Source organism: Scyliorhinus canicula, chromosome 12 (assembly GCF_902713615.1).
Source record: "Scyliorhinus canicula chromosome 12, sScyCan1.1, whole genome shotgun sequence".
In the NCBI taxonomy this organism is placed as follows: domain Eukaryota; kingdom Metazoa; phylum Chordata; class Chondrichthyes; order Carcharhiniformes; family Scyliorhinidae; genus Scyliorhinus; species Scyliorhinus canicula.
Window position 1 is genome coordinate 20,451,245 of NC_052157.1, and position 27,565 is coordinate 20,478,809.

Sequence of the window (27,565 nt, forward strand, 5' to 3'; positions counted from 1 at the left end):
GTTCATCATTGGCCGTAAAGAGCTTAGAGGTTTCTGTTGGTCAAGGCAGGTGCTATATAAATGCCGGTCTTATGCATGAGGTTCTAGTTTAAGACTATCCAGTTGATCCCCCGAAGTTGACCACCTTAGTTGCAACACTTGTTAAAACAAAACAAAGATCAAGGGCTGCTTGTAACCCACAAGATCACATCAGTGCATCGCATTTACCAGGGATGAGCACTAAGACCCAGGAAGAACATTAGATGTTCATCAGCACCATTCTATAAATACGCAGCCTTTTTACATTCAACTGGCCACCGGCTACAGGGTCCAACGGTCAGAGGTCGATATGAAAGCTGCTGTGAGGCGTGAGAAAGGTACTGACGGGTCACCTGTGGCCTCCCACATCATCTGCTGGAGAGAGGAGAGAATTGGAGTCGGATAAACAGCCTCCCCATGGGTCTGTAATCGGAGCCGAGGAGAAAGTTGTTCTCCTCTCGCCTCAGTCAGTCGCACAGTGGTGCCGGCTTCCATTTTAATGCCCTTCCCGAGCAGAAATCGCAAAGTTGGTTCTCTGCAAGCTTTTATGTGACATTGAACATTGAGAAGACAATTTCCTCGGTCAGGTCCAGTTCTGTTTGTGCTGGGCCAGGCAGTGAATCCAGATGATGAATAGTAATGATTTGGTAATGCTCTGCGCTCATCTTTGAAATTCTAATATTAGAAACAATTAAACACTGCTCTCAAATCAAATACCTTGGGGAATTAGGTAAATGCAGATTTGATGAGATGCTTTCTGACAGAGTCAATATGAACCCGCCTGTAAAAGTGGCTCACAAAGAAGCCCTCCCCCCCTCAATAACCCGTGTCCAAAGGGTCCTGAATATATGCAGCTATGCAACCGTGCCCTGCACAAGATATGCAAATCGCACAGTATCAAATGGCATCAGACTCTAGCTGTGTTGAAGAACTCAAAATTCTCAGGCATGTTAGTCTTTGGGCTTTAATAGACAGTCTCAGGCGATGGGCTCTGCTACAACAACCCGTTTAACAGACAGGCCCGACACTCAAGGATCTGTGTGCATCTTTAGGCTGGCTTTCTTTCTCAAGAGCAGCCTCCTTATCTAGGCCCAGGACCCGAGGAAGAGCCTCAGAAGCTGGCAGCTCATTTGATTACTTTGCCATCGAGCAAATTTCATGCGGAGAAACCGTACTAACCTGACACAGTCAGACTGGCCTCTTCACTATGTCTTGTGTCGGCGGTGTTAGCTGCCACGCACTGGTATATTCCACTGTCGTCTTCTCCCACTCGTGTGATCTGGAGGACCCCGGTGGGCAGAAAGGTGAACCTGAAAGACAAATAAAGCAGCTGAGTAACTGGTCCGGGGGGTGGCCGAGTGACCTTTCTTTTCAACAGAAGGTCGGCCCAAACCCACAACCGCTATCACCTAGAAGGACAAGGGCAGCAGACAAATGGGAACACCACCAGCTGCTGGTTCTCCTCCAAGCCAAGCCTAGGGCAACACGGTAGCACAGTGGTTAGTACTATGGTTTCACAACGTCAGGGTCCCAAGTTCGATTCCTGCTTCTGTGCAGAGTTTGCACTTTCTCCCCTTGCCTGCGTGGGTTTCCTCCGGGTGCTCCGGTTTCCTCCCACAGTCCAAAGATGTGCAGGCTAGGTGGGTTGGTCATGATAAATTGCCCTTAGGTTAGATGGGATTGCAGGGTTACGGGGATAGGGTGGAGGTGTGGGTTTAAGTAGGGTGTTCTTTCCAAGAGCCGGTGCAGACTCGAAGGGCCGAATGGCCTCCTTCTGCACTAAATTCTATGATACTATGAGTCACCATTCTGACTTGGAAATACAGCGCCGTTCCTTCACTGCCCCCGGTTCAAACCCTGGAACTCCCTCGCTAACAGCACAGTGGGTGTACCTACACCACATGGACTGTAGCGGTTCAAGAAGACGGCTCACCACCACCTTCTCGAGAGCAATTAGGACACCAGATGGTAGCCTTACCACTGGCGCTCACATTCCATTGACAAATAGAAAGGACAGTCAGTGATTTTCATTTCCATGTAAACCAGAGATCCTTCCCTTAATCTCTTTTCGGTTCCTGAACAGGTCACATTGATGTTAATTCCAGATATCGCCCATAACACAAAGTATGGCCACCTTCTCCCGGCCAATTGTTAAAGCATCTTGTTCCATTTACAACGCAGGCAACTTGATGCACGGATGCTACCAGACTAGCGACAAGCCTTTTAAGGATTGCAGTATTTGTTTTTCACACTTATTAAATGTTTGACACTTTGAACTGGAAAATAAGCGGTGATGTAGTAATATTTTCATCCAACAAATGGCGCTGTTGCACCCTGACAGCTGTGAAGACCTCTGGGGCGGGATGTTCCGTTTGAGAGACTAAGTGCCGACGGCGGGAGTGAATGGCGGGTGTTCCATGGTCCTGATGGCAGCGCCGGTCCCAGAGCAATTCAGGACGTGGTAATGGGCCGGCACTCGCACCATGTGGAATTAGTACAATTACAACAGACCCCGGCGTAAGATTCGCCAGGTTGGCACTGGAGACCCTGACAAGCTGGGTCTGACAAGCACATCACTCGCCACACACTATCATTCCAGCCAAGAAGATGCCACCCCGAAGAGAGGTCCGAGGTTCGCGGATGCAGAGCTGGAGAGAGAGGTACTCCTGGATGTCATGGAGGAGAGGCGGTAGGGCAGCACGGTGGCGCAGGGGTTAGCACTGCTGCCTCACGGCGCCGAGGTCCCGGGTTGGATCCCGGCCCAGGGTCACTGTCCATGTGGAGTTTGCACATTCTCCCCGTGTCTGCGCGGGTTTCGCCCCCACAACCCAAAGATGGGCAGGGTGGGTGGATTGGCCACGCTAAATTGTCCCTTAATTGGAAAAAATGAATCTAAAATTCATAAACAAAATGCAGGAGGGGTGGGACACCCTGTTCCCCTGGGGTGGGAAGGTGGCTGCCACCTGCTGCGTCAGCTGGGCCTGGGCGCAGGTGGCAGAGGCCGTGAGCGCCGTGGGCCCCACCGTGAGGACAGCAGTGCCGATAGAAGCTGCATGACCTCCTCAGGGCGGACCGGGTGTGCCACCCCCTCTGTGGCCCTGGCACCAACGCTCACCTCCCACCCGCCCCCTCCCCACACCTCCGCACTCCCCTCCATAACCACCATGCGGCCCCCACCAGGCGCACGGTAGACAGTGCAGAGTGCGGATGGGCAACACCCCCCCCGGCCAGATATGGTGAGCAACCACCAATGTGGCCCTGGCACCACCCCTGCCCCACCGACCCATCCCTAGAGGGTGATCGCACCCCAACCACCAGCAGACCCCTCGCACTCCACCCTGCACCACATGCAAACACCCATACTGCCCGCCATGGCCGGGTGTCCCGCAGACACAGGCCACCGGCTGCCCATGTCCAAGTGTCTCACATTCTGTATTATCTGTCCCCCCGAGGAGAAGGCGGGCCACAAACACAGGGGGAGACAAATGACCGGAGGGGGCCCGCCAGACCTGCGACCCCTCACCATCCTGGAGAATAGGGCACCGGACTAGGTCAGCGGGTTGGGAAAGCAGGCTGGCGCAGAGGCAGAGGTCGGCATGGGACAACCAGGTGGGTCCCCAATGTGTTGCATGTGGGAGGCCGGTGATATGGGATGCAAGAGTTGGAGGACAACACAGGTCAGGGACCCCTGGGTAGCCAGTGGTACCCCTCGGAGCTCGCAGGGGCTTGTGCCAGAGATGCGGGGGCATTGCGTGGCAACGCCAACCGGTGCACGATGGATCACCACTCGCCAGCCCCCACACTCCACCCGCACAAGGACTGTGGCACGTATGATGGAATGACTGGCACTTGTTGGGGCCTCTGTGTGATGCACAGGCTGTGCCCGCCTGCCCGGGGGCAGGATGGATGGGAGCAGCGGCGCAATCGGGGCGTGGTGACAGCCGGTGGTCCTGCGGGGTGGGCTGGCTGATGGTGCCACTGGTGGTGCATCTGCCCTGGGGAGGGTGGCCGCGTGGCAAGGTGGATGGCAAAGGCCATGGCGCATGCGTCCGCTGTTCGGGGTGCGTTTTGCACCACTTCCTCGGATGGGCGCACTGAGGGGTACAGTGGGCAGTCAGTGGAGTGGGCAGCCAAATGGAACCTTGGCTTACCTCCTCTCTCTATCTCAGCAGCCACAGCCCCCGGTTCCCGTTTTTAAATACCACAAGTGAAACCATGACAGCATCATGTCCGCCAGGCGAAGGCGGAGCATCTCGGGAGGACAGAGACTTACCAGGTCGGGCCCGTTAATGATATGCTAATGGCCGGTAATGTACAATTTGCATCCCCACACTCGTGCAGGGCGTGGAACGCATCCACGCCGCCATTGAGATCCCGGAGCATGGCATTGCGTCGGGCGCCCGGCATCGGCCTCGATTTTCGGCCGACGCCGATTCTCCACCCGATCACAATTCGCGATTAGGGTGTCGCTGGATAGAGAATCCAGCCCTTATAGGTTTCTTCAGACATATCTCATTCCGACAATAGTGTAAACGTATAAATTCTGCTTTTTCATTCTATCCTTTCATCGTTTATTATTCTCAACAGAGGTTAGGAAATCACCCAGTGAGTAACCATGGCTGGGAACCCATGCCCTCATGATGCAGTACAGAGGACGGGGGCCGGGGGGTGGGGGGTGCTGCTTAGCTCTGGAATCACTGCGAAACAAAGTCTGCTATCATTTGCAACCGCCCTCAAATTGTGCGTGTTCGAGGGCTTATCCGCAAATGGGGTAGGAGCAGTGACTTTTTTTTTTACACACAATAGCAAAATCAAACTGGATTTGCAATCTCGTTACATCTCGTCACAGACTAATTCTGCCAATCGCTTTGGAAACTCGAGAACAGAGGAAGTACTAACTGTGACAACAGGAACACTGGAAATCAAGAACCGGAGACAGAGAAACTCAGGAACCAAAGACCAATCAATTCTGAAACCAGGGACTGATAAATCCCATGGGGGCTGTAGGCCACAGGAGAGTTTGTCGAGCTTTGCTGTGATTGCAAAGTGCTGAAGGAAGCAGCGACTTTTGCAGGGCCAGTCGAGCTCTGAATAGATGATCGAGTTCTCAAGTGATAGTTCAGGTTCTGAGTGGATTATCGAGCTTCCGCAGGGCCCATAAACCCTCTTCAAGGATTGTAGCGTTCTGAAATGATTGTTTTGTTTCTGTTTCTAAAATGATGAGAAAAATGGGAATATTATAGCTAGCTGGTATAAGTTTATTTATTCCTGTGCAACGATACTGTTTAGGGATGTTAGCTGAGGCCATGCTGGGCAGCCTGGGCGAGTGAGTGGGCCACATGAGTGACCCTCCTCCATCTCAGTGGGGCGCAGGATTGAAATTGGGGCTTGCTCACTCACCATGACCCCATGAATGAAATTAAATATATTTGCTGCACGCCGAATATTTCATAACGAGTTATAAAAATGCATAATCATTCATTTTTTAAAAAATTTTTTTATTGAATTTTTGGTACAGGTATAAATATGGATAAACAGTAGGAGACAAAAAGAGAAAATAAAAACTAAAACTATTTACACATCGGTTGGTTTCCACCATTTACATACATACATGGTAGTTTTTTTACCCCCTTTCATTATTTACAGTGGTGGTTGTGGTTTCCTGTGTTTCGTTCACCACCGGTTCTCTCTTTTGGTTTTCCCCATTAGTTCAGGATGTTGCGGGCAGCACGGTGGCCTAGTGGTTAGCACATCCGCCTCACGGCGCTGAGGTCCCAGGTTCGATCCCGGCTCTGGGTCACTGTCCGTGTGGAGTTTGCATATTCTCCCCGTGTCTGCGTGGGTTTCGCCCCCACAACCCAAAAATGTGCAGAGTAGGTGGATTGGCCACGCTAAATTGCCCCTTAATTGAAAAAAATAATTGGGTAATCTAAATTTAAAAAAAAAAAAGTTCAGGATGTTGCCCTTCCCCTTTATTTCTCATGCTTCTTTGTTTGTTGTGCATGGTCTCCCTGCAGCACCCCCCCCCCCCCCCCCCCCACCCACCCGCCCTCCACCCCCGGCCCCCCTCCTGCTCTTTGGCTTCTTAGTTGTTGGCTACAAACAGGTCTTGGAACCACTGGGTGAATGGTTCCCACGTTTTGGGGAAGCCGTCTTCTGACCCCCGGATGATGAATTTAATTTTCTCCATTTGGAGGAATTCCGCTCGGTCTGCCAGCCAGTCTGCAGCTGTGGGTGGTGCTGCTGATCGCCAGCCGAGCAGGATTCTCTGGCGGGCGAGCAGGGAGGCAAAGGTAAGGGCATCGGCTTTCCTCCCCATAAAGAGAAGTGGCTGTTCTGATACTCCGAAGACTGCCTCTCTCGGGCACGGCTCCAAACCCGTCCCCACCATCTTGGACATCGCCTCGAAGAAGAGAACCCGACAAGTCTGGGGCAAGCCCAGAACATGTGGGCATGGTTGGCCGGGCATCCCTGGCACCGTTCACATCTGTCCTCCACCTCCGAGAAGAATCTGCTCATCCGGGTTCTGGTTAAGTGGGCTCTGTGTATCACTTTTAGCTGCATTAGGCTTAGCCTCGTCATGTGGAGGTGGAGTTGACCCTGTGCAGTGCTTCGCTCCAGAGTTCCCCCCCCCCCCTATTTCAAACCCCAAGACCTCCTCCCACTACTCCCTTGTCTCATATAGTTTGGTGTTCGCCCCCCTTAGAAGTCATCCATATAGAGCAGCAGGGTGGCGCAGTGGTAGCACTGCAGTCTCACGGCGCCGAGGTCCCCGGTTCGATCCCGGATCTAGGTCACTATCCATGTTCAGTTTGCACATTCTCCCCGTGTTTGTGTGGGTTTCGCCCCCACAACCCAAAGATGTGCAGGGTCGGTGGACTGAAGAAGCTAAATTGCCCCTTAATTGGAAAAAATTAATTGGGTACTCTAAATTTATTTTTAAAAAAGAAGTCATCCATACATGTCACCACAGTTCCCTTTCCTTACGATATCCGCGTCCAGCAGATCCCCTAGCAGTGACTGTCATGGTGGTCGTGCGTTCGTCTTGTTTGTGCTGTCCACAGTTAAAGTCTCCCCCTACAGTGATCAGTCGGTATGTGTCTATGTCGAGGATTTCCGCCATGATCTTCTTTACGAGCTCCATGTCGTCCCAGTTGGGAGCGCACACATTCACCAGAACTACCGGTGCCCCATCAAGGACACTGCTGACCATGACGCATCGTCTCCCTGGGTCCGTAACCGTCCTTGTTGCTGTGAACACGTCTTCTTATTTAATAGAATGACTACCCCCCGGCCCTCGTCCCATAGCAGGAATGGTAGGTCTGTCCCACCCAGCCCTTCCTTACCCGCAGGAGGTAAACTATGTCGGCTATGTCAGCTTTCATACTTTTCAAGTGGGGGTTTTTGTTCCCCTGCTCCTGCAGGATCAACCATACTTACCTCACTGACGCGCCTCTATACTCTGGGATTTCCCTTTGTTAGGGGGCCATCAAAGATGGCCACAGTACTGTTCTCTCCATGAGAACATGCGGGGGCATGCCTTGGCCTCGCTCTCCTGCATGATTCCCGGTGCTAGCTACCTTGCTAGTGTGGTGTGTCTCCTTCCCGGGGCTAGTTGTACATCCTCCCATCACCCGATCTCTGGGCTCCCTGATGGCCATTCCCCTCACCTTCCCCTGCACTTTGCTGTGCACTCTCAGTCCTCCCTCTCTTACCGCTCCCGTCCCCAGAACAAGACAGTACTCTCCAACGTAAAGTGGGCGCTGTGGTGATGGTTCAAAGTTGGCTGTATAGAATGTAAAAAAAAAAACTTTTAACACTAAATATTTAGAGTCTCTTTCTGCGGGCTCTTCATCGCTGCCCCTGCTGCCATTTTTCCAGTCCATTCTCCACAGCAAACTTGTCTGTGTCTGCAGGGGCTGTGAAAAAGTGCTGCCCGCCTTGGTACGCAACCCAGAGCTTGTCCGGGGACAGCATTCCAAACCCTACACCGTTTCTGTAAGGCGCAGCCTTCGCCTTGTTAAATTCCGCCTGGCCCTTGGCCAGGTCAGCCCCCATGTCCTGATCAATCCTGATCCGGTGGCCTTCCCAGTGACAGTTTTTGGATTGCCTGACCCCATGCAGGATTCTTTCCCAGTGCTGGAACTGCTGCACCTTTGCAATTATCGCCCTCGGCTGTTCCCGGTTTGGGCTTTGGGTGAAGCGACCTGTTTCTGGTGCGCTCGGCCGATTTCTGGTGGGCTGAGGAAGCTTTCCATTCCCAACAGTTTGTCCAGCATTTGGGCCACATAGTCTGTGGGATTCCTAGCTTTGATCCCACGATTCGTAAGTTTTTTGCCGCCTCGACCGGTTCTCCGGGTCCTCGACTTTTCCCTTCAGGTTCCCTTGCATCGCGCCCAGCCTCGCCACCTCCTTTCCCAGGGCGATGATCCGGTCGCCCTGGTCTTTTGCAGCCCTTTCCAGCTCCTTGGTTGTTTCCTCCTGGGCATCCAGTCGCCTATCCGCCTTGTCCAGGGCCACCTGCATGGTCGCCATAGTTTCGGCAACTGCACCCTTCACCGCAGCTTGGGTGTCCGATTGTGCTTCCTCCCGATGCGCACTCACAATTCTCTTGAGAGAAACATCCTCCACCCCCTCCCCCGGTGTGTGGGGTGGAGGAGGGGGGGGGGGGGGGGGGTCTTTCTGTGCGCCGGGCCAGTTTCCCTCGCTCTGGCGAAGCCCAAGTTTCACCGGCTCTAAAAGAAAATGCTTAATCATTCATAATAAAACAGTCATTATCACCAAATGGTGAAAACAAAAGAAATATTTATACTTTGGACAGAGAAGGAGTACACAGCTTCCACGGTCAATGTTGTGGCCAATCAGCACGCACCTCACTTCACTCACCCTTGCTTTACGTGTGGATCACTTCAATCATATCAGCCGGAAAACAACTGCTTGGATGGAAATCAATGGAATGTGGCAACCCTGCACATGGTCAACGGTCAACAAACTGTCTCATGGGCCATGCTCAGAACCCCAATGGGCCGCATGTCCCCCCCCCCCCCCCGGCTGCAGGTTGTCCACCACTGGTTAAGGAGAAGTTACTGACAGGACTGGTTGATATCAATGGTTAGAATGCACAATACCTGTCATCCCTTGGCTCAAGAGGCCTACGATTCTTCAGCCACATGATCAGTGGTTCTGGTAAGCCGTGAATCTGGCACTGAAACCTGGCAACACCACCCTCCTCCACAACCATCGATCGGGGCTGCACATGGAACGGAGACAGAGCTGGGGGGGGGGGGAAATAGAAGAGAGTCAACATTGGGAAGTACAAGGACAAAGTTGGAAAGACAACATAGGCTACACTGTCCAGGCTTTGCATCTTAGAAGGCGTGTGTACATTAGCATTTCAACAGGAAACTCAACACTAAGCAACAACAACAGATATATATATAGCACCTTTAACATCTTAAGGCATTTTAAAGCAGACCAAGGCAGGCCAGCATCACCGTTCAATTTCCGTACCAGCCTCCCCGAACAGGTGCCGGAATGTGGCGACTAGGGGCTTTTCACAGTAATGTCATTGAAGCCTACTCGTGACAATAAGTCATTTCATTTCATTCACAGGAGCGTCATGAAGAAAAAGTAGACACACAGCCACATCAGATGGTGTTAGGGTGCACGGTCAAATAGTTTGCTCAAAGATGTAGGTGTTAAGGAGAGAAAACTGGGGTTCAGGGAGGGAATTTCAGAGCTTTAGCCTAGGTAGTGGAAAGGACGGTCCCTCAACACCCAGTTACTGCTACCACCGGGTCACTTTACTCTCCATATTCTTTCATAGAATTTACAGTGCAGAAGGAGGCCATTCAGCCCATCGAGTCTGCACCCTCTCTTGGAAAGAGCACCCTACCCAAGGTCAACACCTCCACCCTATCCCCATAACCCAGTAACCCCACCCAACACTAAGGCCAATTTTGGACACTAAGGGCAATTTATCATGGCCAATCCACCTAACCTGCACATCTTTGGACTGTGGGAGGAAACTGGAGCACCCGGAGGAAACCCACGCACACACGGGGAGGATGTGCAGATTCCGCAGACAGTGACTCAAGCCGGAATCGAACCTGGGACCCTGGAGCTGTGAAGCCTATTGTAGACCTTACAGTAATAATTAGCATTGAGGGGCATTACAGACATTATAAACATCTCTGAATACCTGCAGCCTCCCTGTTGAGTTTCATTTACAGTGATTAGCTGCAGCCCTTACAAACAGGTTCACTGAGCAATCAATAACAATCATTTCCAACAGATTAGGACGTTTACATTGAATAACTTGAAGAAAATGGCACAACACTTTAAATAATAATGCTACAGAGAGATGTTAGAAGAGTTCCCAACCAGAAACAAATTGCAACATGTTGATTCAGAGATTACATACAGGAACACTGGGATAGGGGCAGAAAACATTCTGAAAGCCTAGGATTGAGGAATATGCATGAGGTGACACTGGGACAGAAAGTGACATATTGTGAAACATTGAGAGGAAGACACGAAAAATCAACACTGGGTATGGCATATTAAACACACAGAGGAAGACAATATGAAGACAATGTACCCACAACCCTTACTAGTGCTCACTACAGATATACACCACACTCAACTGTAACACTTTGATATCCACACCACACTCACTGTAACACTTTGATATAAACCACACTCACTGTAACACTTTGATATACACCAAACTCATTGTAACACTGATAGACATATCACACTCACTGTGACACTTTGATGTCCACCACACTCACTGTAATACTTTGATATACACAGCACACTCAACTGTAACGCTTTGATATACACCACACTCAACTGTAACACTTTGATATACACACCACACTTACTGTAACACTTTGATGTACACAGCACACTCAACTGTAACACTTTGATATGCACACCACACTTACTGTAACACTTTGATGTACACAGCACACTCAACTGTAACACTTTGATATTCACACCACACTCACTGTAACACTTTGATATACACCACACTCACTGTAACACTTTGATATACACCACACTCACTGTAACACTTTGATATACACCACACTCACTGTAACACTTTGATATACACCACACTCACTGTAACACTTTGATATACACCACACTCACTGTAACACTTTGATATACACACACCACACTCACTGTAACACTTTGATATACATAACGTACACTTTAAAACACAGATACCATCACACACTATAAAACTCTGATGTAACCACGTCATTCATTATATTATTCTGATATACACCACACTGACTGAAACACTTTGATATACACCACACTCACTAGGCTGAGGTTCACTTAGTCAAGGCGCCATGGCTGGACCAGCAGCAGTCTTAAAATGTGGTTGGTAGATTTAACACCCTATCAATACCACCAAGTTAAAACATATTTTTACTTATTATCACTTCTGAACTGGGACCATCACCATATCAGCAAGAGCCGGAGTATCATTTATCCTTGTCTCCAACTTGATGGTTTGAAGTGACATACTTGACCCTGTTTTTGGAATCACAGTAATTGGGAATGTTTAATGCTATCCTGGGACATACATTAATTGGGAATGTTTAAACCTATCCTGGGACAGACAGTAATCGGGAATGTTTAATGATATCCTGGGACATACGCGCAATAAAGAGGGCTAATTATCTTTGGCTAACGGTTAAGGAAAATCCCAAAGCCTTTTATTCGTATGTAAGTAGCAAGAGGGTAACTAGAGAAAGGATTGGCCCACTTAAAGACAAAAGAGGGAATTTATGTGTGGACTCAGAGGAAATGGGTGAGCTTCTTAATGAGTACTTTGCATCGGTATTCACCAAGGAGAGGGACATGACGGATGTTGAGGCTAGGGATGGATGTTTAAATACTCTAGGTCAAGTTGTCATATGGAAGGGGGAAGTTTTGGGTATTCTAAAAGACATTAAGGTGGACAAGTCCCCAGGACCGGATGGGATCTATCCCAGGTTACTGAGGGAAGTGAGAGTTGAAATAGCTGGGGCCTTAACAGATATCTTTGCAGCATCCTTGAGCACGGGTGAGGTCCCGGAGGACTGGAGAATTGCTAATGTTGTCCCTTTGTTTAAGAAGGGTAGCAGGGATAATCCAGGGAATTATAGACCTGTGAGCTTGACGTCAGTGGTAGGCAAACTGTTGGAGAAGATACTGAGGGATAGGATCTATTCACATCTGGAAGAAAATAGACTTATCAGTGATAGGCAGCATGGTTTTGTGCAGGGAAGGTCATGTCTTACAAACCTAATAGAATTCTTTGAGGAAGTGACAAAGTTAATTGATGAAGGAAGGGCTGTAGATGTCATATACATGGACTTTAGTAAGGCGTTTGATAAGGTTTCCCATGGCAGGTTGATGGCAAAAGTGAAGTTGTATGGGGTTCAGGGTGTACTAGCTAGATGGATAAAGAACTGGCTGGGCAACAGGAGACAGAGAGTAGTGGTGGAAGGGAGTGTCTCAAAATGGAGAAGGGTGACTAGTGGTGTTCCACAGGGATCCGTGCTCGGACCACTGCTGTTTGTGATCTACATAAATGACCTGGAGGAAGGTATAGGTGGTCTGATTAGCAAGTTTGCAGATGATACTAAGATTGGTGGAGTTGCAGATAGCGAGGAGGACTGTCAGAGAATGCAACAAAATATAGATAGATTGGAGAGTTGGGCAGAGAAATGGCAGATGGAGTTCAATCCAGGCAAATGCGAGGTGATGCATTTTGGAAGATCAAATTCAAGAGCGGACTATATGGTCAATGGAAGGGTCTTGGGGAAAATTGATGTACAGAGAGATCTGGGAGTTCAGGTCCATTGTACCCTGAAGGTGGCAACGCAGGTTGATAGAGTGGTCAAGAAAGCATACAGCATGCTTGCCTTCATCGGACGGGGTATTGAGTACAAGAGTTGGCAGGTCATGTTACAGTTGTATAGGACTTTGGTTCGGCCACATTTGGAATACAGCGTGCAGTTCTGGTCGCCACATTACCAGAAGGATGTGGATGCTTTGGAGAGGGTGCAGAGGAGGTTCACCAGGATGTTGCCTGGTATGGAGGGTGCTAGCTATGAAGAAAGGGTGAGTAGATTAGGATTGTTTTCGTTGGAAAGACGGAGGTTGAGGGGAGACCTGATTGAGGTCTACAAAATTATGAGAGGTATGGACAGGGTGGATAGCAACAAGCTTTTTCCAAGAGTGGGGGTGTCAGTTACAAGGGGTCACGATTTCAAGGTGAGAGGGGGAAAGTTTAATGGAGATGTACGTGGAAAGTTTTTTACGCAGAGGGTGGTGGGTGCCTGGAATGCTTTACCAGTGGAGGTGGTAGAGGCGGGCACGATAGCATAATTTAAGAGGCATCTAGACAGGTATATGAACGGGCGGGAACAGAGGGAAGTAGACCTTGGAAAATAGGAGACAGGTTTAGATAAAGGATCTGGATCGGCGCAGGCTGGGAGGGCCGAAGGGCCTGTTCCTGTGCTGTAATTTTCTTTGTTCTTCTTTGTTCTTTATACAGTAATGGGGAATATTTAATGCTATCCTGGGACATACAGTAATTGGGAATGTTTAATGCTATCCTGGGACATACAGTAATCGGGAATGTTTAATGCTATCCAGGGACATACAGTAATTGGGAATGTTTAATGCTATTCTGGGACATACAGTAATCGGGAATGTTTAATGCTATCCTGGGACATACAGTAATTGGGAATCTTTAATGCTATCCTGGGACAGAGTAATCGGGAATGTTTAAATCTATCCTGGGACATACAGTAATGGGGTATGTTTAATGCTATCCTGGGACATACAGTAATTGGGAATGTTTAATGCTATCCTGGGACATACAGTAATTGGGAATGCTTAATGCTATCCTGGGACATACAGTAATCGGGAATGTTTAATGCTACCCTGGGTCATACAGTAATTGGGAATGTTTAATGCTATCCTGGGACATACAGTAATTGGGAATGTTTAAACCTATCCTGGGACATACAGTAATTGGGAATGTTTAATGCTATCCTGGGACATACAGTAATCGGGAATGTTTAATGCTCTCCTGGGACATACCGTAATTGGGAATGTGGGAATGTTTAATGCTACCCTGGGACATACAGTAATTGGGAATGTTTAACGCTATCCTGGGACATACAGTAATTGGGAATGTTTAATGCTATCCTGGGACATACAGTAATCGGGAATGTTTAATGCTCTCCTGGGACATACCGTAATTGGGAATGTTTAAACCTATCCTGGGACATACAGTAATTGGGAATGTGGGAATGTTTAATGCTATCCTGGGACATACAGTAATTGGGAATGTGGGAATGTTTAATGCTATCCTGGGACATACAGTAATTGGGAATGTTTAATGCTATCCTGGGACATACAGTAATTGAGAATGTTTAACGCTATCCTGGGACATACAGTAATTGGGAATGTTTAATGCTATCCTGGGACATACAGTAATTGGGAATGTTTAAACCTATCCTAGGACATACAGTAATTGGGAATATTTAATGCTATCCTGGGATAGACAGATATTGGGAATGTTTACTGCTATCCTGAGACGTACAGTAATTGGGAATGTGGGAATGTTTAATGCTATCCTGGGACATACAGTAATTGGGAATGTTTAAACATATCCTGGGACGTACAGTAATTGGGAATGTTTAAACCTATCCTGGGACATACAGTAATCGGGAATGTTTAATGTTATCCTGGGACGTACAGTAATCAGGAATTTTTAATGCTATCCTGAGAATGACAGTAATCGGGAATGTTTAAACCTATCCTGGGACATACAGTAATTGGGAATGTTTAAACCTGTCCTGGGACATACAGTAATTGGGAATGTGGGAATGTTTAATGCTATCCTGGGACATACAGTAATTGGGAATGTTTAATGCTATCCTGGGACATACAGTAATTGAGAATGTTTAACGCTATCCTGGGACATACAGTAATTGGGAATGTTTAATGCTATCCTGGGACATACAGTAATTGGGAATGTTTAAACCTATCCTAGGACATACAGTAATTGGGAATATTTAATGCTATCCTGGGATAGACAGATATTGGGAATGTTTACTGCTATCCTGAGACGTACAGTAATTGGGAATGTGGGAATGTTTAATGCTATCCTGGGACATACAGTAATTGGGAATGTTTAAACATATCCTGGGACGTACAGTAATTGGGAATGTTTAAACCTGTCCTGGGACATACAGTAATTGGGCATGTTTAAACCTATCCTGGGACATACAGTAACTGGGAATGTATAATGCTATCCTGGGACAGACAGTAATTAGGAATGTTTAAACCTGTCCTGGGACAGCCAGTAATTGGGAATGTTTAAACCTATCCTGGGACATACAGTAATTGGGAATGTTTAAACCTATCCTGGGACATACAGTAACTGGGAATGTATAATGCTATCCTGGGACAGACAGTAATTGGGAATGTTTAAACCTGTCCTGGGACAGCCAGTAATTGGGAATGTTTAATCCTATCCTGGGACATACAGTAACTGGCAATGTATAATGCTATCCTGGGACAGCCAGTAATTGGGAATGTTTAAACCTATCCTGGGACATACAGTAATTGGGAATGTTTAAACCTATCCTGGGACATACAGTAACTGGCAATGTATAATGCTATCCTGGGACAGACAGTAATTGGGAATGTTTAACTCTGTCCTGGGACACACAAATGATTGCTGGCAGAGCAATCGTGAAAATGTTAGTCACCCTGAAGCATAAAGAACTGTATGGAAAAGCTTAGCTGGACTAACAGCAAATTATAACCCAAGGCTCTGATTGAATTCAGCACAAACTGAAGGTCTAATTCTATTACACTAACAGCATTATACCCACATCAGTCCTTAATTCAAAGAAAGAACGATTTCAAAGGCTCCATGTAAACAACCATGTAAAAATTGAATTATAATTAAGAAATTATTGTCCTATGGGCTGGGCATTTTCTCATTGGACTTCAAAAACATATAACTCTCTATTCCGGTCCTAAGCAACACAAATACAAGATGTCACCTCTTGATAGAGAGTGAAGAAAAAATAAACTCAATGTAGAGGTGAAATGAACTGCCTGTCTGTCTTGTAAGACTGATTGAAACAGGCATCTGTCTCCAATGCTTCATACATCACTAACTGTTGGGACAGGAGGTTCTGAGATAATTAATGGCTGAAGTAAGGCATTAAATGAAATATATGCAGAAGGACAGAACAGCAGGTCTAGTCAGCATTTCAGTTGTGAAAACAGCCACTATACAAAGAGTAAGTCTCCTTGAAAACTATCCAGAAATATTTCTAAGCTTCAACAATGGAGGAATCATGAGAAGCCAAACAATACACTGAAACAGTCTACCATTCATGAAGTGGGGGGGGGGGGGGGGGGGGGAGAGCTGACAGCTAATTAGACCGGGATGCAATTGACAACTGCTCACTGCTGTATCAAATTAACATGAGCTCCTCAAACAGCATCGCTGAAGAGCATCGGCGGGACACAGATCACGGGAGAGATATAGACACCTCAGTGACGTCTCCTCTAATGTATTCTGTCTTTTCAACATTTGCATTTAATTAAGTTAAATCTTCGCTGAAGATGTGGTAGCAGTGAGTGTGAGAAAGAATAATGAGTGCCTCGGAGAAAAGATTTTTTTCCCCTTAAAGTTGTCTTCCCGTTTGAATGATAGGCAGGCAGGCAGACAGATAGATGGATGGTTCTGAATAAACGGAGGGCATGGTGCAGAGTGAGCAATGCTGACCTGCCAAAATTATCAAAAATGGCGCTGATTTACTAGAGCTGCTGGCTTTGCTGTTTTTTTTTAAAAAGAGTTGGTCATCTGCTAATGATACTGTCGCAGAATAATTACCATTAGCATATTACAGGCTTGGGATAGTTTGTGATGTCCTATGGCACTAATTTGGACCAATCAGTCCTTTATTTTGGAAGCGGCCCATGAAGGTTACTTGTTCAGAGAACAATTGATACACGAGCTGAGCATTCTCTAATTTCACGGTGCCGCCGAACCGTTTGATCAGTGATTCTGGTTTCCAGCTCCACATGAGAAATCACTGGCAATTTCATAATGTTGAATCCAGTAAAATATTAAACGAATGAATAGAAGTCACAAAGCTCCTGCAGATTCTATACTTTATTTCAGGCATTGTCAAACTCGGGAGGGTCGTGGAGCCGTCCGTCACGGCCCTCACGATCGCACAAATCCGGGCGCAACGGCCGCAGCAGCCGGCTTTTAACAATGCCGGCTGCGAGTGACCTTCAAAATGGCCAGGAACAGATAAACAAAATTCGGCCGCAATGCGCATGCGTGTCCGATCATCGGTGCGCATGCACGAAACTATGGTTGGTAAAAATGGGTCCCCGGAAAAAAGTTTGAAAAACACTGCTTTATTTTATTGCTGGTTCCCAATTCCAATACAGCTAAATTAGTTTATGTATAAGTACATGATCTATAAATGTACATTTTTGCTAGGCCTTGCATCAGAAGGCAGGGTACAAAAAAAGCTGTGGATCTCAGAGTCCCTACAGTGCAGAAAGAGGCCATTCAGCCCATCGACACTGACACTGAGGGGCCATCCACCTAACCTGGAAGGGCTGGTTTAGCTCTGTGAGCTAGACAGCTGGTTTGTGATGTAGAACAAGGCCAGCAGCGCAGGTTCAATTCCCGTACCGGCTTACCTGAACAGGTGCCGGAATGTGGCGAGTAGGGGCTTTTCACAGTAACTTCATATTTGTGACAATAAAAGATTATTATATTATAACCTGCGCCTCTTTGGGCTGTAGGAGGAAACTGGAGCACCCGAAGGAAACCCACGCAGTCACAGGGAGAAAGTGCACCTCCATACAGTCACCTGAGGTCGGAATCGAACCTGGGTCCCTGGTGCTGTGAGGCAGTAGTGCTAACCATTGTGCCACCCTGCTGCCCCAGCACCAGGGCTAAAGATCATCTAACTGCAGAGAAGAACAGGATTAGATTTAGATTCATTGTCACAGATGGATGACTGTTCGGGTACACAGAGTGAGAATTCAGAATGTCCAATTTATCCAACAAGCACATCTTTCAGGACTTGTGGGAGGAAACCGGAGCACTCGGAGGGAACCCACGCAAACATGGGGAGAACGTGTGGACTCCGCACAGTGACCCAACATGGTAAACGAACCTGGGACCCTGGCGCTGTGAGGCATGAGGAGAGGCCACAGGAACGGACCTAGATGGACTGCCCTTTCAGAGAGACCATGCCAGCACAGCTAAACCTCACAAGTCCCAGAGTACCTGTTATGAGAAATAATATTATCAATTCTTAGCTTCCAGCTACTTCCTCAGATATTGAATGAATCACAGATAATGATTCAAAATCAATTTATAAGTTTAGGAATTGCTGTACACGAAAAAAAATAGTCCATCTAGTTTATAGATTAGATTCTTCGGCATTTTCAGCACAGAAGAGCAGCATGGTAGCACAGTGGATAGCACTGTGGCTTCACAGCGCCAGGGTCCCAGGTTTGATTCCCCACTGGGTCACTTTCTGTGCGGAGTCTGCACGTTCTCCCCTGTTGTCTGCGTGGGTTTCTTCCGGGTACTCCAGTTTCTTCCCACAGTCCAAAGACGTGCAGGTTAGGTGGATTGGCCATGATAAATTGCCCTCAGTGTCCAAATAGATTAGATGGGGTTATTGGGATAGGGTGGAAGTGGGGGCTTAGGTGGGTCGGTGCAGACTCGATGGGCCGAATGGCCTCCTTCTGTACTGTATGTTCTATGAAAGAAGGAGGCCTTCCGTCACCTTCTACATCCTGGGAGTCGCATAATACACTGAAAATGGAGTTGTTGATGAATCACAGTATCAATCTTGATCAATTAGTCTACAACAGATTGATGCCAGAAAACCCTGATTGGGGCGGCATGTGGCTCAGTGGTTAGCACTGGGACTGCGGCGCTGAGGACCCGGGTTTGAATCCCGGCCCTGGGTCACTGTCCGTGTGGAGTTTGCATATTCTCCCCGTGTCTGCGTGGGTTTCGCCCCCACAACCCAAAGATGTGCAGGTTAGGAGGATTGGCCATGCTAAATTGCCCCGTAATTGGAGAAAAAATAATTGGGTATTCTAAATTTAAAAAAAAAGAAAACCCCGATTGGAACCTTTGGACCGAAGTCCTCTCAAGCATGCTACACTCACCACATGGCTACCTTTCAAAAATTATTTCACGGGATGTGGTTGTCGCTGGCTAGGCCAGCATTTATTGCCCACGGTGAATTGCCCTTGACAAGTGGTGGTGAGCTGCCTTCTTGAACTGCTGCCCTCCATGTGGTGTAGATTTACCCATAGTGCTGGTAGGGAGGACATTCCAGGATTTTGATCCAGCGACAGTGAAGGAACGGTGATGTATTTCCAAGTCAGCGCGGTGAGTGACTTGGAGGAGAATTTGCAGATAATGACACATCCATGCATCTGCTGCACTTGCCCTTCGTAGAGGTTGCGGGTTTGGAAGGCGCATGTGGAGGAGCCTTTGTGGGTTTCTGCAAAGCATCTTGTAGACGGTGCACACTGCTGCCACTGTGAGTCAGTGATGAAGGCAGTGAATGTTGAAGGTGGTGGTTGGGGTGCCAATGAAGTGGGCTCCTTTCTTCTGGATGGTGTTGAACGTCTTGAGTGTTGTTGGAGCTGCACTCATCCAGGCAAGTGAAGAGTATTCCATCACACTCCAAATTGAGCCTTGTAGATGGTGGACAGGCTTTGGGGAGTTAGGAGGTGAGTTACTCATCGCAGAATTCCCAGCCTCTGACATGCTCTGGTAGCCACAGTATTTATATGGCTAGTACAGTTCAAATTCTGGTCAGTGGTAACCCCCAGGATGTTCATAGTGGGGGATTCAGCGATGGTACTGTCACTGAATGTCAAGTAGAGATGGCCTGATTTTCTCTGGTTGGAAATAGTCATTGCCTGGCCCTTGTGTGGTGCAAATACAACTTGCCCATTATCAGTCCAAGTGCCAGGGGGCACCTGCTGGAATTCTTGATGCTTGAGAAGGTCAGATTTGAACTGAGGGGAAGGATGGAGGGATTCTACAATTAATGGGCGTGGTTCATTGTGCACTTTCGCGAATTGGATCACATCGAACATTAGAGGGGTTGGGGGCTGGGAGGGTTGGGGGGAGAGGGACTCTATGTGTTAATGGTAACTATGGGTGATTCCTGATTCCTATTTGTCATTTGTTTATGTTAACATGCAGGCTAATATCTGGGGTTTGGTGGGAGAATGGGATCGTTGTTATTGATATGGGGATTGACATCATCTTAGTTACTGATTATTGTTTATTGTTGGGTGTAAATTTGGCAGAAAATGTGAAAAAAGAGGAGAATAAAAAAATATTTTAAAAAAGAAGAAAAACTGGCGTCAATTGGTCCCATATTCATAGCACTGCAGGGGGCTAGCAGGGACCTGTTGGGAATCTCGCAGGTTTAGCTGCAGATATGTCTCCCGCACCTCCGGGTCAGAGGCCGCGTATGAGCACGGCAACGGCCTCCAGTGTCCGCGCCGTGCTCCATGGCAGACTTGGACCGAGGAGCTGGACCTCCTAAATAGTGCCCCCGATCGGCCACGCGCCCGACCCGGATCGCCTGCCCAGAAATAGCCCAGTCCCATATGAGGCCCCCCTTGCCCTCCAATCGGCCTACCCCCAGCCATGGGGACATTCTGAGAACACGGACGAACAGACTCAAAAACAGCTTCTTCCCCACTGTCACCAGACTCCTAAATGACCCTCTTATGGACTGACCTCATTAACACTACACCCATGTCTGCTTCATCCGATGCCAATGCTTATGTAGTACATTGTATATATTGTGTTGCCCTATTATGTATTCTCATGTATTTTCTTGAATTCTGTTTAATTCCCTTTTCTTCCCATGTACTGAATAATCTGTTGAGCTGCTTGCAGAAAAATACTTTTCACTGTACCTCGGTACATGTGACAATAAACAAATCCAATCCAATCCAATCCAAAAGGCGGCCGCGGACTGAGTCTGCACCCGCCACGCAAGTATTCCGAACAGCAGGACTAGGTTAGATCCACGCCGTCGGGACTTCAACCAGTCAGGGGCAGAGAATAGCGGGGCCTGGTGCCAGAGGCTTCACTCCACATCAAGAATTGTGACGATAGGAATCTCTCCTGCTTTTACCATTGATGTGTGTCGGAATGATTTGCAGATTGATAATCAACCTGTTTGACCACGTCAGGAACGTTAATGGGCATCAAGTCCTGGGCTGGGACTTGAACCCAGGGCTTCTGGCTCAGAGGCAGGGAAGCTGTCCACTGCGCCACATGACCTGCACGATATTTGAGGCTGGTTGTGCACAAATTGTTTGCTGCTTTTCCCATGTTAAAACAATGGTCACATTTCACTTCATTCGCAGGGACTGACCGCGTTTCAAAATTACTTAATTGGCTGTGAAGCACCTTGATATGTCCGGAGGTTGCGAAAGTCACTATATAAATGCAAGTTCTTTCTTTCACTGATATGCTTTAAAATCATTTGAAATGAATGTTTTCTGCCCGAAATCCTAAAAAAAGTCAGAAAGAAGTTTTTTTTAATATTACAATATTCCAATTTGAAAATATAGAGGGCACCTGTGCTTTGTCAGGTGGCAATGTGCTTGTGTCAACCAATCAGCTTGAGCAAAACTAATCAGAACAACAAACCCAGGAAACAGACTTTCACATCGGTGCTTATGACCCTCACAGGCTAACAAAACTACACTTGTACTTTAACACTGGTTTAGCACACTGGGCTAAATAGATGGCTTTTAAAGCAGATCAAGGCAGGCCAGCAGCACGGTTCAATTCCCGTACCAGCCTCCCCGAACAGGTACTGCAAATGTGGTGACTAGGGGCTTTTCACAGTAACTTCATTTGAAGCCTACTTGTGACAAAAAGCAAATTTCATTTCATTTTCATTCCCTTATGTGATGCGGGGCAGCAAGGCAGTTCAGTGGTTAGCACTGTTGCTTCACAGCACCAGGGTCCCAGGTTTGATTCCCGGCTTGGGTCACTGTCTGCGCGAAGTTTGCACATTCTCCCCGTGTCTGTGTGGGTTTCCTCTGGGTGCTCCGGTTTCCTCCCACAAGTCCTGAAATTCTTGCTGTTAGGTAATTTGGACATTCTGAATTCTCCCTCTGTGTACCCAAACAGGTGCCGGAATGTGGCGACTGGGGGATTTTCACAGTAACTTCATTGCTGTGTTAATGTAAGCTTACTTGGACAATAAAGATTATTATTATATCAGACCATAATGAGATAACATTGCTCCAATGAACTTCCAGTCTATCCCTTGTTTAATGAGTGGTAAGTCGGCAAAGGCTGTGGTAATTATTATTTATTCCTGACTGTTTTCAATCCTTATTACCAGGATGGAGAAGTGAGGAGATTGTCAGAGAATACAGCAAAATATAGATAGATTGGAGAGTTGGGCAGAGAAATGGCAGATGGAGTTCAATCAAGGCAAATGCGAGATGATGCATTTTGGAAGATCTAACTCAAGAGCAGACTATATGGTCAATGGAAGGGTCCTGGGGAAAATTGATGTACAGAGAGATCTGGGAGTTCAGGTCCATTGTACCCTGAAGGTGGCAACGCAGGTCAATAGAGTGGTTAAGAAGGCATACAGCATGTTTGCCTTCATCGGACGGGGTATTTAGTACAAGAGTCGGCAAGTCATGTTACAGTTGTACAGGACTTTGGTTAGGCCACATTTGGAATACTGCGTGCAGTTCTGGTCGCCACATTACCAGAAGGATGTGGATGCTTTAGAGAGGGTGCAGAGGAGGTTCACCAGGATGTTGCCTGGTATGGAGGGTGCTAGCTATGAAGAAAGGTTGAGTAGATTAGGATTGTTTTCATTGGAAAGAATGAGATTGAGGGGAGACCTGATTGAGGTCTACAAAATTATGAGAGATATGGACAGGGTGGATAGCAACAAGCTTTTTCCAAGATTGGGAGTGTCAATTACAAGGGGTCACGATTTCAAGGTGAGGGGGGAAAAGTTTAAGGGAGATGTGCGTGGAAAGTCTATAGCCAGCGCGAACAACAGTGGGGAGAGGGGGCACCTGTCTCGTCCCCCAATGCAGCCTTAAATAGTCCAATGTCGTCCTATTCGTCCGTACGCTCACCACAGAAGCCTAATACAGCAACCTGATGCAGTCAATAAAGCCCTGCCCATATCCGTACCGTCCCAGTACCTCCCACAGATATTCCCATTCTACTCGATCATATGCCTTCTCTGCGTCCATTGCGACCACTACCACCACCTCCCTACCTTCTGGGGGCATCATGATTGCATTTAGCAACCTTCTTACATTGGACGCCAACTGCCTTCCCTTAAGGAACCCCGTCTGGTCCTCCCCAATCACATCCGGAACACAGTCTTCAATCCTGGAGACAACATTTTGGCCAACAGTTTGGCGTCCACATTCAATAGGGATATCAGCCTGTAGGACCCACACAGCTCCGGATCCTTATCCCGCTTCAGAATCAGCAGGATTGTGGCCTGTGACATCGTTGGGGGAAGCACCCCTCTCTCCATTGCCTCATTGAATGCGGCCCCAATATCCCAGAGAACTTTTTATAAAACTCTGCTGGGTGCCCACCTGGCCCCGGGGCTTTACCCGCCTGCATAGCCTTCAGACCCTCCACTATCTCTGCCATCCCAATCGAGGCCCCCAGCCCTTCGATCAGCTCCCCTAGGAAGTGCCTCATCCCCTCTGGCCCTGGTGGGGGTTCCGACCCAGACAGCCGACTATAAAACTCCTTAAACACCTTATTCACCCTCTGCTGAGTCTCCCACCAGGTTCCCGTCTCCATCCTTTACTTTCCCTGTCTCCCTGGCTGCCTCCCTCTTTCAAAGCTGCTGTGCAAGCATTCTGCTGACTTTCTCTCCATGCTCATAAATCTCCCCCCTCACCTTCCTCAGCTGTTCTACTGCCCTCCCTGTGGTTAACAAGCCAAACTCCACCTGTAGCCTCCGCCGTTCCCTTAAAAGCCCTGCCTCTGGGGTCTCCGCATACCTCCTGTCGACCTGCAATATCTCCTTTATCAGTCGGTCCGTCTCTGTCCTGTCTACCTTCTCCCTGTGGGCCCGTATCGAGATCAGCTCCCCTCTAACCACCGCCTTCAATGCCTCCCAGACCACCGCTGTTAAAATTTCCCCGTGTCATTGACCTCCAGGTAATTCTGAATACTTCTCTTACATTTCACACTCTTCAATACACCCAAAAGAGCATTTTACAATCTCTAATATAGCCTGCACTTTAACACGTTTTAATATATCCCATACACTTCATTGTAACTATCCAATATATCCCTTACACTTCATTGTAACTCTCCGATATATCCCATACACTTCATTGTAACTCTCCGATACATCCCATACACTTCATTGTAACTATCCAATATATCCCATACACTTCATTGTAACTCTCCGATATATCCCATACACTTCATTGTAACTCTCTCCGATATATCCCATACACTTCATTGTAACTATCCAATATATCCCATACACTTCATTGTAACTCTCCGATACATCCCATACACTTCATTGTAACTCTCCAATATATCCCATACATTTCATTGTAACTCTCCAATATATCCCATACACTACATTGCAACTCTCCAATATATCCCATACACTTCATTGAAACTCTCCAATATATCCCATACACTTCATTGTAACTCTCCAATATATCCCATACATTTCATTGTAACTCTCCAATATATCCCATACACTTCATTGTAACTATCCAATATATCCCATACATTTCATTGCAACTCTCCGATACATCCCACCCACTTCATTGTAACTCTCCGATATAGCCCATACACTTCATTGTAACTCTCCGATACATCCCATACACTTCATTGTAACTATCCAATATATCCCTTACACTTCATTGTAACTATCCAATATATCCCATACATTTCATTGCAACTCTCCGATATATCCCATACACTTCATTGTAACTATCCAATATATCCCATACATTTCGTTGTAACTATCCAATATATCCCATACACTTCATTGTAACTCTCCGATATATCCCATACATTTCACTGTAACTCTTCAGTGTATTTCATGGTAAAACTGGCAGCTACAATACATGGGGTGGGATTCTCCCCTACCCAGTGGGGCGGGGGGTCCTGGCGTACCGGAGTGGCAAGAACCACTCCGGCGTCGAGCCTCACCAAAGGTGCAGAATTCTCCGCTCCTTTAGGAGCTAGGCCCGCGCCAGAGTGGCTCCCGCTCCGCCAACTGGCGCCAACGGCCTTTGGCGCCCCGCCGACGGGGCTGGCCGAAAGGCCTTCGTGGTCGGCGTGGGTCCGCGCATGCACCGGAGTGTCAGCGGCCGCTGACGTCACCACCGGCGCATGCGCAGTGGAGGGGGTCTCTTCCGCCTGTGCCATGGTGGAGGCCGTGGCAGCGGCAGAAGAAAAAAGTGCCCCCACGGTACAGGCCCGCCTGTGCCGATCGGTGGGCCCCGATCGTGGGCCAGGCCACCGTGGGGGCACCCACCGGTGTCCAATCGCGCCGCGCCCCGCGACCCAGGGGCCCGCTCGCGCCGCCTGCTCCCGCCGGCACCAGAGGTGGTTTAAACCACGTCGGCGGGAGAGCCCTGACAGCGGCAGGACTTCGGCCCATCGTGGGCCGGAGAATCGCCGCGGGGGGCCCGCCGACAGGCGAGGGGCGATTCCCGCCCCCGCCGATTCCCGGGTGGTGGAGAAATCCGACCACAGCGGGGGCGGGATTTACAAAGGCCCTGGGCGATTCCCTGACCCTGCGGGGGGGGGGGGGGGGGGGGGAGAATTCCGCCCATGTTTCTCAGTGTATTACACTTCAATATACTACAGTATCATAACTGATACACATTCAGCCCACAGACTTAAGTGTAATATATTTTCTCTCTGTCTCTATCTGCCAATGTAACAACTGTCTGTGGAACACTTACACCTCTCACTTCACACTTCGATATCACAACTGATGACACAGTCATACACCAACAGACATTCTCCGTGGTCTCAACACCCACTCGTTACTACTGAGGTTAATATTAATCTTCGGCTAGTTCAGTTGGCTGGTTGGTTGGTGATGCGGAGCGACACCAAAGCGCAGCTTCCATCCCCGTACCAGCTGAGGTTATCCATGGAGGCCCCACCATTTCAACTTTACCCTTTGCCTGAGGTTTGGTAACCTCCAGGTTAAATCAACACCAGTCAGCTCTCCCCCTCAAAGGGGGAGAGTGGACTATGGTGACTTTCATTTTCCATTAATCTTAATAAACACAGGGATAACTGGTACCTTTCAGAGGATGTTCAACTCACTGAACACAACGAACAAGATTTACTGCTTTGTGCATGCGACACAGCAATTTAGCAAAACCCATAAAAACAATACAGTGGTTTTAATTGCATTACTGATCATAATCTTAATGGATCTTCAGAGACTTTCTGATCTGTCCCAGATACCAGAACCTCAATGAGATTAGTGTGCGAGATGAATCCATTTTGTGTCCTGTACTGGGATTATGAATGTTGGACTTTTAATGCAATCTCCTATTGAAGTGCCCCCACCCACCTTGCTGTTATTCTTATTTATATGCTTATACCAAAACCGTTTGCCCATCATGCCTGTGTCCAGATGTGGTGAAGCACTATCCGACTAGGAGGAGGGTTAACGACAGTAAGGTTGTGAATAACAAGTTTTTAATATGGTAACATATGTAATTGTGACATTTGATAAAGACCCTCAGCAGTCTGTGCCAAGGTTCACTCGTGCCCACTCTATGCCCCGACAATTCCTTAACCTTACCAACCCTCCCACTATGTCTAGCTGTATTCCCAGGATACACACTAGAAGTGGAGGCGGCCTGCTGCCTTCCACTCCCTGTTACCTGAAATCCCCTGGCAGGCATCGTCTGGAGGGCTGGGACATGGGGGCCCCGGCCTACTTTCAGGTGACTCTAGTGATCTTCCTGCCCCTGAGGTTCGTCAGTATCAGGAAGGGGGATTCAGAAGGGCCCTCCTGAGTGGAAGGCCCCAAGAGATGCTCTAGCAGTTCCTCTTCCCTCTAGATACTCATGGACCTCTGGGTTACTCCGTGGGATGGAGGGACAGCTGGTATGAGCCCCAGAAGCCTCAAAGTTATCTGGCACTGCCAGTCCTGGAGGCCCACCATTGTCTAGACCATGGTGTTGAATGCCTCAGCCTTGGTCCTCAGGGGCTACGCCATGCTTCAGAGTTCAGCAGCCATGGATCTGGCGTCTTGCCCCAGGTTTTCTACTGTGGATGCCACCCTTGCAGTGTTGGCCTGCAACACGAGGCTTTGGGACTCCTCCATTTTTCCATTCTCTGGGACATTTCTGTCTCCACCTGATGTTCTACAGTGTGGTGCTCACCAGAAAATGACCCAGAAACCTGCCT

The 27,565-nt window shown here is 48.1% G+C and overlaps 1 protein-coding gene across 1 annotated transcript in view; it reads right to left on the reverse strand.

Moving 5' to 3' along the window:
• The window catches only part of igdcc3 (immunoglobulin superfamily, DCC subclass, member 3), a 179,304-nt gene that overhangs the window by 73,391 nt on the left and 78,348 nt on the right, over positions 1–27,565 (reverse strand). The window contains exons 3-4 of the mRNA XM_038813522.1: positions 9,147–9,291; positions 1,198–1,328 (exon numbers count right to left, since the gene is read on the reverse strand). Coding sequence (XP_038669450.1) covers positions 1,198–1,328; positions 9,147–9,291 — 276 coding nt within the window. The remainder of the gene's footprint in view (positions 1–1,197; positions 1,329–9,146; positions 9,292–27,565) is intronic.